Source organism: Grampus griseus, assembly GCF_964374135.1.
Source record: "Grampus griseus genome assembly, chromosome: 13".
Classification (NCBI taxonomy): Eukaryota; Metazoa; Chordata; class Mammalia; order Artiodactyla; family Delphinidae; genus Grampus; species Grampus griseus.
In genome coordinates this window covers 78,485,485-78,500,348 of record NC_139007.1, presented here as the reverse complement: position 1 = coordinate 78,500,348, position 14,864 = coordinate 78,485,485, and the positions used below count along the sequence as shown (strand labels likewise).

Sequence of the window (14,864 nt, the reverse complement as noted above, 5' to 3'; positions counted from 1 at the left end):
ATGAGCACGCATGCCGCAACTAAAAGATCCCGCATGCCACAGCGAACAGCCTGCGTGCCACAACTAAGACCCAGCACAGCCTAAATAAATAAATATTTTTCTTAAAAAATATACATTATTAAGAAAAGAATGTTTCACACTACTTTTAGATTAATTATACAAAAGTGCCCACTTTTTCTTCTCTTGAAGGTTAAGGTTACCAAAGTAAAACTCAAATGTCATTTTATAATAAAAGAAAATAGTTTTAAGAATAAAACCACCCTGCCAATACAGATACCACATTCATATAATCCTTTAGTATCAGTAGCATATGGAGAACATAGGCTCTCCTGATGTCAATTCAATACCTTGGAAAAGATCCTGTAAGCAATTAAAAGAAAATTCTGCAACTAGGGGAAGAATGTACTGAAAAATTCTTACATAAATTCTATTAGGAAAATACTTACTGAATAAAACATAATAAATACAGTGAAAAGATTCTAGTCTGTTGAGGGTGAGAGGGAGAGGCAAGACAATTATAAAAGTAACTGCAATAGGGCTTCCCTGGTGGCGCAGTGGTTGAGAGTCCGCCTGCCGATGCAGGGGACACGGGTTCGTGCCCCGGTCCGGGAAGATCCCACGTGCTGTGGAGCGGCTGGGCCCGTGAGCCGTGGCCGCTGAGCCTGCGCGTCCAGAGCCTGTGCTCCGCAACGGGAGAGCCCACAACAGTGAGAGGCCCGCGTACCGCAAAAAAACAAAAAAAACAAAAAGTAACTGCAATAAAAGGATGACTAGTAAATGCCATAAGAGATGAAAAAGTTAAAAAAAGACTCAACAAAAAATGTATTAAATCATAGTCTGGGGGTCAGAGTGTAAATTGAGATATACTCAATGTTTATAAAATAAAGGAGTTGATAAGCTATAGCATTTGTTTAGACCTTCCACTGTATATTTTACTTAATGATGGCTTCACTTCGTATCTATATTAGAGGTAGAAAAAAATTATAGAATGTGCTCAAATTTTAAGTGATAATATTCCAAGGAGATAGAGTCAGGTCTTCAAGCTAATTTTTATGTCACATGCTATATGTTAAAATTTGTTAGTAATGGTAACACCAATGATATGTAAGCTAATGAACCTCAACAGGGAGAAGGCTATATGATTAAGAGGTATAGAAAGCAGTAGACATTATTAAGGAAGATTTGTTCGGAGCTTAGGTCTGAGTGCATTAAGTGAAAAGCAAATATTACTGGTCACGGCACCAAGACAACAAGACGACAAATATTAAGTTATCAGTCATTGGCTTCATGTGGATGAGCTGAAGAACTCGGTCAGATGGAAAACACAACTGCATTAGCTACTGAAGATCACCAAGAACTTAATGAAATGCAAATACAGACAAATACCAATTTAAACAATGGTGAGAGGACAAGTTGCTGAGAGAAGCAAATTCTAGATCTAGCGTAAGAAAATGCCTTGATTTCTTGTAATGGAAAGTTAACTGTATAACAAAAACACACTACAGAAAATACCCCACATGCAGAAAAACATTACAAACTCTATCAATCTAACTCAACTTAAGCAAAAATTTAAGAAACAACTACTTAAGAAGCTTCCTTCTTATAGTCACATACATAACGGATAGAGATTTGATTATACATTAGAATCATTTTTACCACATATTTTTAAACATACAGATAAGACCCACAATTTCCTTGGTTCAAAATTACAAAACGAGAGATTACAAATACGATGGATGGCCTTTAACCTTAAGTAAAAAGACAAAAGTTGCATCACTAACACTTGAAAAGGAAAAAACACAGCAGAAATCTACAAAACACCTAATAAATTCAGACGTGATAACAAATACAGTTTCATGGTACTTATAGAATCAATTTATCCAAGTTAGAGTAAAAATACATATTAGAGCCATATAGAATACCAACAAATCTCTGCCCAAAACTGTAATTACCTTTGTTTTATATAACATATTGATGCAGTGTCTATATCAATAAAAATATATTTCTAAACTCTATATAGAAAAACTTTCTACACAAACAAAACCTGTTGAAAGAAAAGTGGTACACCAAAATTCATTTACATAAAGCCAATTTTCGTCTTAACAGATTGGGGGCAGGAGGTTTAGTTAGGTACAACCAACCAATCTACAATTTGTCCTTTATTCAGTAACTGATGCTTCTATGTACTCAGCATAAAACCTGGAAACTTTCCTCTCTAAAAAAAGATTATTGAAATGTTATTGAGTACATGGGTGTGGTATGCGCCAAATGTCATGTACAACATTCTTTACAAATGCCGGTTCTCAAATGTTTAGAAGTAACATAATAAATCTTACTTAAACATGTTTGAAATTCAAATTAAAATCAAAATTAAAATCAGCATGCTATTTATCTGTGAGTTACAGAAAGAAACCACTAATTAGGGCGTTTCTTTTTTTAATAGCTTCATAAGAAAATTTATATTATGAGCAACCTTAAATCCCCTAGGGAAGGAAGTAAGATAAACATTAAAGAATAAAGTTAGCCATTGTATGTATACAAATAGAACCATCCAAAAGACTTAAACTGTTGAAGAATATATTGGTTCACCTCCTAAAATACTCTGAGCTCCTTTTCCAGTAACCAACTTTGCACCATCCCAAAGCAGAACTCTTCAGTTTTCTGGGACTACCACACTTCATTCTCCCCCAATTATGCTGTACAGTTAGCTGAAAGTCAACCATTGATTCCAAAGCAGAGCAATGAAAAGAAGCATAGCCTAGTAGGTGACACAGAAGTTCAAATGGATGTGAAGAAAGCAGTACGCTGCAAACTATTCTTATAGCTCTGTAGAAAACCGGTATCGATCTTTAACAAATTCTCCAACCTGTAAAACAGTACACATCACCAGCCAATGACAAACCTAAAAAGTGGGGCTTATCTAAAACACTAAAAATCCTGTGGTAAAAAAGTAGAATTCACTGTCAACCACTGCTCACCTTCCCACGAGTCAATTTAAATTTCCTAAAACCACAAGCCAATTTCCAAATGTTCAGCAAATGTTGCATTTATCAACAGCATTCACGTGCATTTGCGGATGCAGGTGCGCGCGCACGCACGCACACGCACACACACGCACACGCACACACACACACCCCCATGCTCACCAAGCTCTGAATTATCTGCTGAATAAAAAAGCTTACAGCTTAGAACACAAGAGTCCATTACCTTTTTCATTCCTTCAAAAACCATATAACTAGATAATAAATATTCCAGTGTGACTAAAAAATGACCACAGTAAATTTTACCCACTTCCCACCATAGAAATAAAAGCTGTAAAAATTAGGGTTTCAAATACATGTGCATCAGATTCAAAGATATTACACATCCTGTAGCCATCACTTACCTTCTACTCTACGGCTACATATAACTTAAAAATGGGTATGGTATGTGCCAAATGTCATGTATAACAGTCTTTACAAATGCTGGCTCTCAAATGTTTAGAAGTAATATAATAAATCTTACTTAATGTAAACATGTTTAAGATTCAAATTAAAATCACGGTTAGTCTGAGTTCCTGTCTTAAATATGACTTCTTAATAGAGACTAAGCAATAACAATGTCTTCACATCAAAATATTTTAACAAGAAAATATATATAAAAATTTGTTTGCACAAATATATTCTTTGAATTTTTAAGGAATATCTCATTTAAATGAGGTTGCCCATGGGGGGATAAAAAAAAGAAAATTAAGCCCAGGTGAACTATTTAAGGGCATTAACATGTAACCTATAATTTAGCTACTACTCTAGTCAATATATACCCAATAATTTGCTAATGGAAATACTTATAAGCTGTATTTTCCAATTTTAAACTAAAATACTTTCTTTTGGGTGAAAAAAGATTGGGTGACTTCTCGTTACATGAAGTCCCAGAAGAAATTCAAACTACCACTGGATGCCTTATCTCATTCTTTGCCAAATCGGAATTTCCTTTACATATAACTCCTATATAGATACCTCTGTTCTGAATCACTACCAGAAAGCAACAGGCTATGCAAAGCACAACTGTACAAAAGAAACACCTTTGTGCCACAAAACCTGTCAGCCAAATATAAGCTTCCAATTGGACTTAGAGATACCTACAACACTGGACTCGGAGACACCTACAAATGACTACACAGCTCCTTTGAGAAGGAAACTGTAAAATAAAAATTAATATATCACAAATATACCTGAAATCCATAAGCTTCTCCCTCAAGTCTCAACATAAAGTAGAATAAACAAAAACCAATGCTCTTTTTAGAAATCTGTAACTCACTGAATTTCCAAATCAGTACATTAATAGTCTTACTGGTAAACTTGATGGTCTTTCTTGTTGTATTAAGTTCAAGTCTTCATGGTTGGGTTTTCCAGGAGCCAGAGGAGGTTGAGACCTAGTTCCATAGCCTTCCTGAGACATATCCTAAACAAACACAAATATAAAGAAATATCTCAGTGAGTTACAAGCTTCTTTGGTAACCAAGATGAAGCAAAGGCTTATCACAAAGTATCAATTCATCTTACATTTAAGCAGACATCTATGTTAGAATTATCATTTCTGTAACACTTTCTCAAAAGCAAAAATAAAATACAAAAAGGCAGTGGATCATCAAGAGCAAAAATACATATAATTAGCAATTAAATTTATTAGGCAACCATACAACCTAAAGACCATATTTGAGTTCTGCAGGAAGGTGACAGTCAGTAATAGAAGGGAAAGAAAGCCAGCTATAACCAAACTCTCTTAAACCATAGCAAACCAAAAGCTCATGTTATTGTTTAATTCTGATTTTGGTTGAACCGTCTTTAATATTACCTTGAAAATGTAAAATAATTAATGAAAACTTTATTATCAACTGACTTTTAATACGCCCTCTCAGCAACCCACAAAACAACACAGTTATTAAGCTGACAGTATCCTGGGGTTTCTACAAAACCAATAAACACTCACGTATAGAATTTCATGTTCACGTGGCACAGTTACCAAAGAACCACAATAAAGAATAAAACAGCAGTGAGGACAAAACACACTAAAAAAACCTACTGAAGTAGAGAAACTTATCAGTAACATGGCCTTTCTGGCATCCTGCTGAACACTTTTCCAGGAGGAATTCTGCATGGTTTCAGTATTATGCTGAAATATAAACCAAATACCACGCCAAACTTACTGTATGTCAGATCTCTAGCTGTTTAACTATGCATGCTCAGTTACTAAACATTCTACCCCCATTTACACCCGAAGTCAAACAGCAGGACAGAGTGTAAAATGCTTATTATAGCATGTCTTAATTGGCACTGAAAGTTGAAGAACCAGTTTCTGATTGGGAAGAAAAAAAAAGAATGGAAAATATCACTTAAAAATAAAATTCTCTCCTTCTTCCCTGTCAGTTTAAGTATGTGTTAGAATTAAAGAAACACAATATACAAGTTCTACTTCCCCTGTTAAATTCTCAAAATATTACTTTAAAAATTAATGAGTTGAAACCCTATAAAAAGCTCCTGCTGCCCCACCCCTCTCTCATACAGTATACACTTAAAATGACACAGCTTCTTAAGCCAAGAAACTTTGGACCAATAGCTGGTACTGAAAGTACACAAGCTGTACCAACTAGACTTCACTAGCCAAGTGTCGGTGCAACCTGCCTTTAAACAGGCTCTGAAGCAAAGAGCACGCCAGCAATCCAGCATTTCCCAAGCAACTCTTCTTCCTTTTACATAAACCCCCCAAACAACCAAGCAAGATATCTAGCCTCTAACAGCAGCGCAGAATGCCCAGTCAGTACTATACTATAGTAGGAGAATTACACTCAATTGTCCACGTTTTTACCTGATAACATTTAGGTGAGGTCTCTGAGCACAGACAGCCCAAGGATATTTAAAAGGGTAGCTCCTCAGTCTGGCTGCTGGCAGAGGTTAACAATTAGACTGGTGGGGGGGGGGGGGAACTCTCTCTCTCTCTCTCTCTCTCTCTCTCTCTCTCTCTCTCTCTCTCTCTCTCTCTCACACACACACACACACACACACACACACACACACACTACTTGCTCTGGATCCCAGACTTTCACTTGTCACACGGACTTCCAGCTGCATGTCCTGCAGGTTCCTTTAGATTAATAGCGAGGACTTCAAAATCAAGCCAGGAACAAGGCCTCCATTCAGGGACCTTCACCCTGTTACAAAAAAACCCCCACGAAGGAGCAGAACGGCCACGCAATGGGCAAACAAACTAGCAGATCCCCACCTGTGCCTCAAACACACACACGTGCACACAAGGTTTACGGGCAGTGCTTAGACACTTGTTTTAGTAAACTGTTAAGAAACAGGAACAGGCTCACATGCCCTATGCTTATAAGCCTTTTACATTTCCTTTTGTTTTCTCTTTGTGGCTAAATGAACTGATTTTTAAAACGAGCTGAAAAAGACCGTTACAACTACAGTAAATACACATTTTAATGTGGATACTGTCCCCTCTAAAATAAGCAACACTGAACTAACAGACTATGAAAGCCATCATGAAATTTTACTATGACTTTACATTTCATTTTTTAAGGCTTAAAATTTTTAAATAATTAGATCCCACCAAAATCTCAAACACTATTCTTAACCACAAGAGGCTTTCCGTTATTAAATACAGCTGGAAATAAAACCAAAACAAAATTTAGTGAGAATCACTGAAAATGGAACTTGTTCTGCTTCAATTTATGTTTGAACATAAGGATTAATTTAACCGAGAGAACATCCAGAAAAGGTACCAGGTTTTAACCTAAAACAACCATCATCTACGTAACTTACACTGGGACTATAAAGGCTACATTTGGCAGCTGTAATAAAGATATAAAAGTTATATAGCATAACAAACCTGAGGTTTTTCCCCTTCAGAGCTATACTTATTTTCTGGTAGATACTTATTTTCATCTCAGGAAAAGTAAGTAGGAATAAGTAATTTAACAGACAAGAAGAGGCCAATGTCTATTAGAAAACAAGAAATACGTTCAGCACCATAGTTTATAAACAACAACTAAGCACAGCCTTCATGTTTAACACATCACTGCAGTCTCTGATATTCAAAGGTTTAAACCAGTGCGCACTAGTGTGCACACTAGTTCACACACGCAGATTGTCACTGTGACAAATACACAGCTGTGACTATTTAAGAGAGCATCACACTGTAATAATGCTACAACGCAAAGGAGCCACACAAGGGAAGTGTGGTTTATCCTTTCAGAGTCCTTTATCAGTACTATTTTTCTTCATCTCACTCACAAGCTTTTCACCACTGACTGATTCTGGTTTTAACCATCTTTATGTTATAGATCAAAGGGAAAACAGAGACTGACTCACAAAACAAAAAAAGTGTGAAAAGAGCTTGAGATAGGGGCATGTACACATTTGTTTCAGAAGTTTTCACTTAGATGTTACTTTTAACAAATGTCTAGGGACTTCCCTGGTGGCACAGTGGTTAAGAATCCGCCTGCCAATGCAGGGCACACCGGTTTGATCCCTGGTCCGGGAAGATCGCACATGCCGCGGAGCAACTAAGCCCGCGCGCCACAACTACTGAGTCCGTGAGCCACATGTACTGAGCCTGCACTCTAGAGCCTGCGAGTCACAACTACTGAGCCCATGAGCCACAACTACTGAGCCCGTGTGCCACAACTACTGAAGCCCGCGTGCCTAGAGCCCGTGCTCTGCAACAAGAGAAGCCACCGCAATGAGAAGCCCACACACCACAACAAAGAGTAGCCCCCGCTCGCGGCAACTAGAGAAAGCCCGCACACAGCAACGAAGACCCAACGCAGCCAAAAATAAATATAAATAAATAAATTTATTTTAAAATATGTCTAAACATTTATTGAATATCTTGTATGGACCAGTCCCTTCACTGGGTGCTTAACATCTTACGGTGTGAAGGATGACCAGGAAGGAAACACTAGTTATACTGTGCTATTGTGAGGAAGGATAAGATCAAAACTATGTCCTGGCTCTAGTGTAGAGGCCAAGAGCAGGAGTACTTCTGTTTTCTTTTATAATGAAATGAATTAAGTACTAACGGCAACATGGGACTATGAAGAAAATGTAGAATAAAATGTCAAGGACAGGGCTTCCCTGGTGGCACAGTGGTTAAGACTCTGCCTGCCAATGCAGGGGACACGGGTTCGAGCCCTGGTCCAGGAAGATCCCACATGTGGCAGAACAACTAAGCCCGTGCGCCACAACTACTGAGCCTGCGCTCTAGAGCCCGTGCTCCGCAACAAGAGAAGCCACTGCAATGAGAAGCCCGCGCACCACAACAAAGAGTAGCCCCCGCTCGCCTCAACTAGAGAAAGCCCACGCGCAGCAACAAAGACCCAACACAGCCAAAATAAATAAATAAATAAGTAAGTAACGTCAAGGACACTTATAAAATATTTGAGGGGCTTCCCTGGTGGCGCAGTGGTTTGAGAGTCCGCCTGCCGATGCAGGGGACACAGGTTCGTGCCCTCGTCCGGGAAGATCCCACATGCTGTGGAGCGGCTGGGCCCGTGAGCCATGGCCGCTGAGCCTGTGCGTCCGGAGCCTGTGCTCTGCAACGGGAGAGGCCACAGCAGTGAGAGGCCCACGTACCGCAAAAAAAAAAAAAAAATTGAAAAGGAAAAATATTCCCATGGTATGAGTTCAAAGGATACAAAGAGATAAACAATGAAAAGAAAGACTGTCTCCTACTTCCCAGGATCCCTTCCACAAAGCTTACTGCTAATAGGTTATTTATCTTTCCACAATCATTCAATGCACAACCAAGTATAAATGTGAATTTAAATCTTTTCCTTTAAAAACAACTGGAGCGTATTTGCTGTACACAGTCTATTCTGTGGTCCCTTAACAATACATTATATATCTCCTTCTATATCTGCGCCTAAACATCTACATTATTCTCTTTTTTTTGCTATGCAGTATTGTATTAGTCACTTCTGTGACTTATTTAACCAGTCCCCCACTGATGGACATTCAGGTTGTTCCCAGTCTCTCCCTACTTCATACAGCACTATAATACACATCCTTGTGCATACATCTTCAGCTGAAATACTTCTGTAGCGTTACTCTCCACAAGGGGAACTTCTGCCAAAGGGTTGGTACATTTAAAATTTTGATGGAGGCTGGCAAAGTGCTCTCAGCAAAAGGAGTGTCAATTAACACTCACAGTCTATCACCTGGCTAAAGATGTTTACCTCAGCATCAGGGTATGCCCAACCACAGTACAAAAGGCAGCAAACTCAGACCAGGGGAGAGGCGGGAGGACCGGTAGATAGTAACAGAAGAAAACAATTTAGACAAACCAACAGCTGTGGTACTAAGAGGCTGGGGAGGCTAAGTCAAGAAGCTAGCAAACACTGGCTGTCTTTAGAGTCCTGCAGAGAGGGCTTCAGATCTGAAACAAAGGCAACAGGGAGCCACTGTGGCCTCTAGATCTAGAATGAGATGATTCTCACGTTAGTTAAGAAAGGTTTTTCCAATAATCACATGAAGTACAGATGTACCAGAAAGAGAATGATGATGGTACTTATTACTACTGCAGTAATCTAAAGTGGGGTGACGAGGATCTGAGTAGCCTCATAGCATCTCACAATATCTAGGTCAGAATAATTTCTCGCTCCTTTTCTCTTCCTGCTTTGGAAGCTCCTATCATCAATCCCAAATACTAATGGGAAACAGATAGGGTCCTGGCACGTAAGACACTGCAGTGGAGAGGAGAGTGCAATCAACTCCACAGAGAAAATGCCTGCTGGCCACACAGGGCTGCCAGTCACATGAACTCATCACTCTGCCCATGAAACTTCCCGAGCTACTGACCTATTTTAGTTTGTAGATACCTAAATTTAAAATATCCTTTCCAAAAAGAAAACAATATAAACCTATAAAGTATCCACTTCGAGAATGGACCAAATCACCCCCCTGCCTCCTCAGGAACGCCCTAACGGAAAGAGTACGATCTAGGACAGCTGACACTGCAGGCAGGGCTCCGTGACAGGTGCTGTGCACACTCCACCTTTATAATAACCCCAGGAGATGGCCCCTATTATCTATCACCTTGTTTTTTACCACGAGGAAACAAAATCTTACGCAATGTGCGTAGCTAGTGTCTGAGAACATTGCTAGCATCTCTACGTGATGGACAAATCTTCATTTCCACCCTAACTGTACTCTACAGACAACTGTAAGCTTTGAGCACTATCATAAGGATTTGATGTAATTTTAACTTTTTAAGGTATTATCCTAGCTTCCACCTATTCTCCTCAATTCCCTTTTCAAAAATTATGAATCTTAAGTATTTTGTATGTGGGATACTTCCAAAACATTCAATTATAATATTATGAATTAAAAAGTATTCAAACTCCCACAAATCTGAATACAAGGCCACTCTACCTACTACTCGTTATCATCAAATAGTCGTTTAAGGTCCACAGGCTGATGGAAAACAAGATAAAGAGACCCATCTTGCCTCCTCAGATTATGTTCGCTTAAGGATCCTCTGCTGGTTCCTCTCTTTCCCTCCAAGGACTCCACGCAGACTCCTGGATGGTGATGATTCCCGAATCTCTCTACTTCAAGTCCCATATATCTTAACTGCATTATGAAGGAGTCCCTTGTAGTCAAGGAGTCCCTTGTATGTCAAGAAATGACTCTCTTAACTGTCCTCCTCAAATCTGATCCCCTTCCTTCAAGGGCCACCTGGTCAAGGGCATCCCCATCCACATGGACTTCTCAGAGTCCTTCCACACCCCTTACCTCTCTCACCATCCATATAGACCTGACACATGACCAGACCTAAAATCACTGTCAAGTCCACGCCCTTCATCTTCCCTGCAGCTGTCAGCTCCTTTACACTACAGCCTCTTGCCCGCCACGCCACCAGAGCAGACTTGCTAAAACACAAACGGCCACGGTGCGCTACTGCCTGGTAAGGCCTCCCCCGTGGCGCCTACAGAATGAAGCCCACAGTCCTTGCTCCGGCACAGAAAAGCTCATCAAACAACCTCCAGCTGCCACCCCAGCTTCATCTTGGCCTTCCCCCGGGCCCACTGCAAGTCCTCAGCTTCACGCACTTGACTGCTCACAGGCTTCCACAGGGCCACCTGCCTGCATGTGCAACTCTCTCAGTCCAGGTGGGTGCCCTTCCTTCTGTGTCTGCAAAGCATCGCTGCCTTCAAGATCCTGCTAGAAATTAACTCCTCCATTCCCCCAAACAACTACCTCACAACTTCAGATGTATTCTTAAAATACAGCATTATAAATTCTTAAACTATTTGTTTGTGTATCTCCTGAACTGGACTCTTACTTCCTCTTGGGTTCCCAGCGCTGAGCACCGACAGGTACTCAAAAGCCTGGTGAATTACTGACTGAATGCCTTCCAAGAGCTTACACTTAGAATTAGACACAGCCATACAAAATAAATGTATGAGGACAAACATAAAACTGAACAAAACTTGGGCTCATGTCCAAGAATATTTATCATGTTAACAGCTACACTGCCTGGTAGCAATATGCTACAAAACACATTTTGCTGTTTGTTACTGGCAGTCTTACGGCAAAAAGATGACTATAAAAGAATGCAGTAAAAAAAAAACAAGCAAAAAAAACTGGAAATTAAGAGGCAGGGAAAAGACTATCGTGATCATCAGTGGTGTCATCAAAAACGAGAAAAATCAAGACATCCTTTACCTCCTAATGATCAGAACAGCAATGAGATATTCTTGCAGGAAAAAAAAAAATCTGATAATGAGTTTGATAAAGCCTGTATATCTAACTACCAATTTATAGGAAATTAAAAAGGGCTGAGGAATACATTAAGCCATAGCAAATCAATCAGCAAATCTCAAACTGTGGGAACCTCTACTAGAAAAATGACCTAGTTTCTTCAACAAGTTAAGTTGTAACAGCAAAAAGGAAAGGAGAGAGGAAGAGAGGGAGAGATGAAGAGATGAAGAAAGAGGAAAACTATAGAGATGAAAAGGTATCAACCAATTATGAGAGTGGATTTTATTTGGACCTTGACTCAAACTACCCCACAATGTAAATTAAACAGAAACATTTAATCCATTTATGAAACTACTGGAAATTTGAACACTGGATAATTGGTATGAAAAATATTCTTTAAATGTGATAACTGTAGTATGTTTGTGTTTCTTTTTTTAAGCCCTTTATTTTTTAGAGCTATATACTGAAATATTGACAGATTAAATGATACAATAGCTGGGATTTACTTCAAAATAATATTGAGGGCGGGGATTGGGGGGGTGAAGGAAGAGCAAATGTACACACAACAACACTGGCCATATAATCGTTGAAGGCTGAGCGATGGGTGTGTGGGGCTCGTTATATTTTTGTCTACTTCTGTTCATTGTTTGAAAATGTCCATTTAAAGTAAAATGGAGTTAATGGTATGAAAGACGAATTCAGGAATCCAGAACTGGGACTGAGGCTGTGGTACTGACTCCGGCTTACACCTGCAAGACCACAAAACTTCTGAATTGGTCCCTTGCCTGCAATCCTCAATCTCCCAAGAAAGCCCACTATGCGTTGACCATTTACTCTTTCACAGTTTCTTAACCTCTCCCCATTTTATCTTTAACATATTTGCTGTACTATTTAATCCTAACACTTAACTGTCTTTAAAAAAAAAAAAAATCGGACTTCCCTGGTGGCGCAGTGGTTAAGAATCGGCCTGCCAATGCAGGGGACACGGGCTCGAGCCCTGGTCTGGGAAGATCCCACATGCTGCACAGCAACTAAGCTGTTGCTCCACAACTACCGAGCCTGCGCCCTGGAGCCCGCGAGCCACAACTACTGAGCCCGTGCACCACAACTCCTGAAGCCCGCGTGCCTAGAGCCCATGCTCTGCAACGAGAAGCCACCGCAATGAGAAGCCCATGCACCGCAACGAAGAGTAGCCCCCGCTCGCCGCAACTAGAGAAAGCCCGCGTGCAGCAATGAAGACCCAACGCGGCCAAAAATAAATAAAATTTTAAAAAATTAATAAATACATCAAAATAAACCCTTAAAAGCATTAAAAAAAATCCCTCCATAATCTTAACCAAATTAACCTTCCCAGTTTCATTTTCCCCTAGATCCCCAGGTAAAACCTCCTTATATTGACTCTGACCCTTTCTGGACCTCATCTCCTGATCAAGATGCCCTCCTTGCCTAAATCTGACACTCTTACACTGACTTTGGCTCAGCCTCTTAAAGGCCCAGTGTCCAATTTCACTGACTCCAAAATGCCTTTTCCAGCCACAGATCTCGCCAGAGACCACAAACACTTGAGTCAAACCAACCCAAGCTCAAATTCCAACTTCTGGACTATTCACTAGCTGTGCAACCCTGAACAAATTTTCCTGAGTTGTTTCCTGCTCTGGAAACTGTATCAGATTGAGTGGCGCTGAGAAGGCTCAGGGTACAATGCCTCCTTCCCTCCCAGTGCCTCTGCAGCTTAGGCACATGGTACTTCAAGAACAGGGGCTGAATGGGGTTTCTTATATATCACGACCGCTATCTTTTAGGATAATGGTAAGTCACTTTAATTCTAAGTCCATATCAATACTTTCCCCTGCATCTTCCCTCACCCTTGCTCCAAAAATCTTTTACATCAGATTAAAAAAATCACAGGACCAAAGCTCATATGGTTTGTTTTACTGCTACTGATTCCACAGGCAGACGCTAAGCTTATATTAAAGCCTTATTATCTGTAATACACTAGATATACTGATGAGTCCAAAGGCTAGATTCAGAATATTGTTAATTTTCTATTAACTGAAAGGAATAATTATTTCCATTAAAAAAGAACCATTCTAGAAAAAGAACAGGCTTATCCAAACTACTCTGTTATTTTCTTTCTGATGAGTCTCATTAATATTGATAATAGATCCCTCGCTACCACTGTAGCCTGCCATCAACAAGAATGTCACTATGACACGGGACTTACCAGTATACCTGAGGCTGCAGCTGCCCCCACGCCTGCAGTAAAGGGGCATGAGAGGACTGGAGATTAGAGAGAGGAGCCAGCAAGAGCAGCTGCCTCTCTTACGTTAATCAAGTTAGGACCCTGGAGGCCACTACTCTGGCATTCAAGACTTAAGAAAATCCTTTATTTTATTTTGGTTTTTGCAAGAACTTCTTCCTAAACTAACAAGGGGTCCAGAGTGAGAAGGGAAGCTACGTGGTTACCTAAATTTCACTTCTCCTAAAATACTAAAGAGAAATATGAAGATACTCAAGAGCTAAGGAGTAAAGTAATTAAGATTTTTAATAGATTAATTAATTTTATTAAACTCACAAAGCAAATGAGCCACAGTAAATGTTCAGCTGTACTTTTTATAGGGAAAAATAGTGTATGTAATTAATAATAATAATACACAGAGCAAAAAGAAAACCCAGCTCTGTAACTTATCACTTAAAGAATTTCCTCATCCATAAAAACAAGATAACAGGAACTTATCTCCAAAAGTTCTATTAATGATTAAAGGAGGGACTAAGCAATGAGCACTGTGCTTGACACATTTAAATGTTCAATAAATGTCAGCTATTGTTATTTACATTATCTAAAACCACATTTAAGAATAAGAATCAAAATTTTCACTGAACCACTGGAACTTCATCCTGTGACCACGATGCTGCTGACAGCAGCAGCTAACAATTATGTAACGTTTACTCTTCACCAGGCACTCCTGAGAGTACTTTACTCACTGAATAAACACTTATGGTCTCGACATCAACTCCACGAAATAAGTACTATTTTCAGATGAAGAAACTGAGGCACAGAGGTTGAGAAACTCGCCCAAAGTCCAAACTACAGAGTCAGAAACTCTGGGT

General features: G+C 39.6%; 1 protein-coding gene across 8 annotated transcripts in view; it reads right to left on the bottom strand.

Moving 5' to 3' along the window:
• Positions 1-14,864, bottom strand: part of ARID1B (AT-rich interaction domain 1B) — a 411,849-nt gene that overhangs the window by 253,739 nt on the left and 143,246 nt on the right. For all 8 annotated transcript variants that reach the window (XM_082668765.1, XM_082668758.1, XM_082668762.1 and 5 more), the window contains exon 4: positions 4,333-4,443. In XM_082668765.1, coding sequence (XP_082524891.1) covers positions 4,333-4,443 — 111 coding nt within the window. The remainder of the gene's footprint in view (positions 1-4,332; positions 4,444-14,864) is intronic.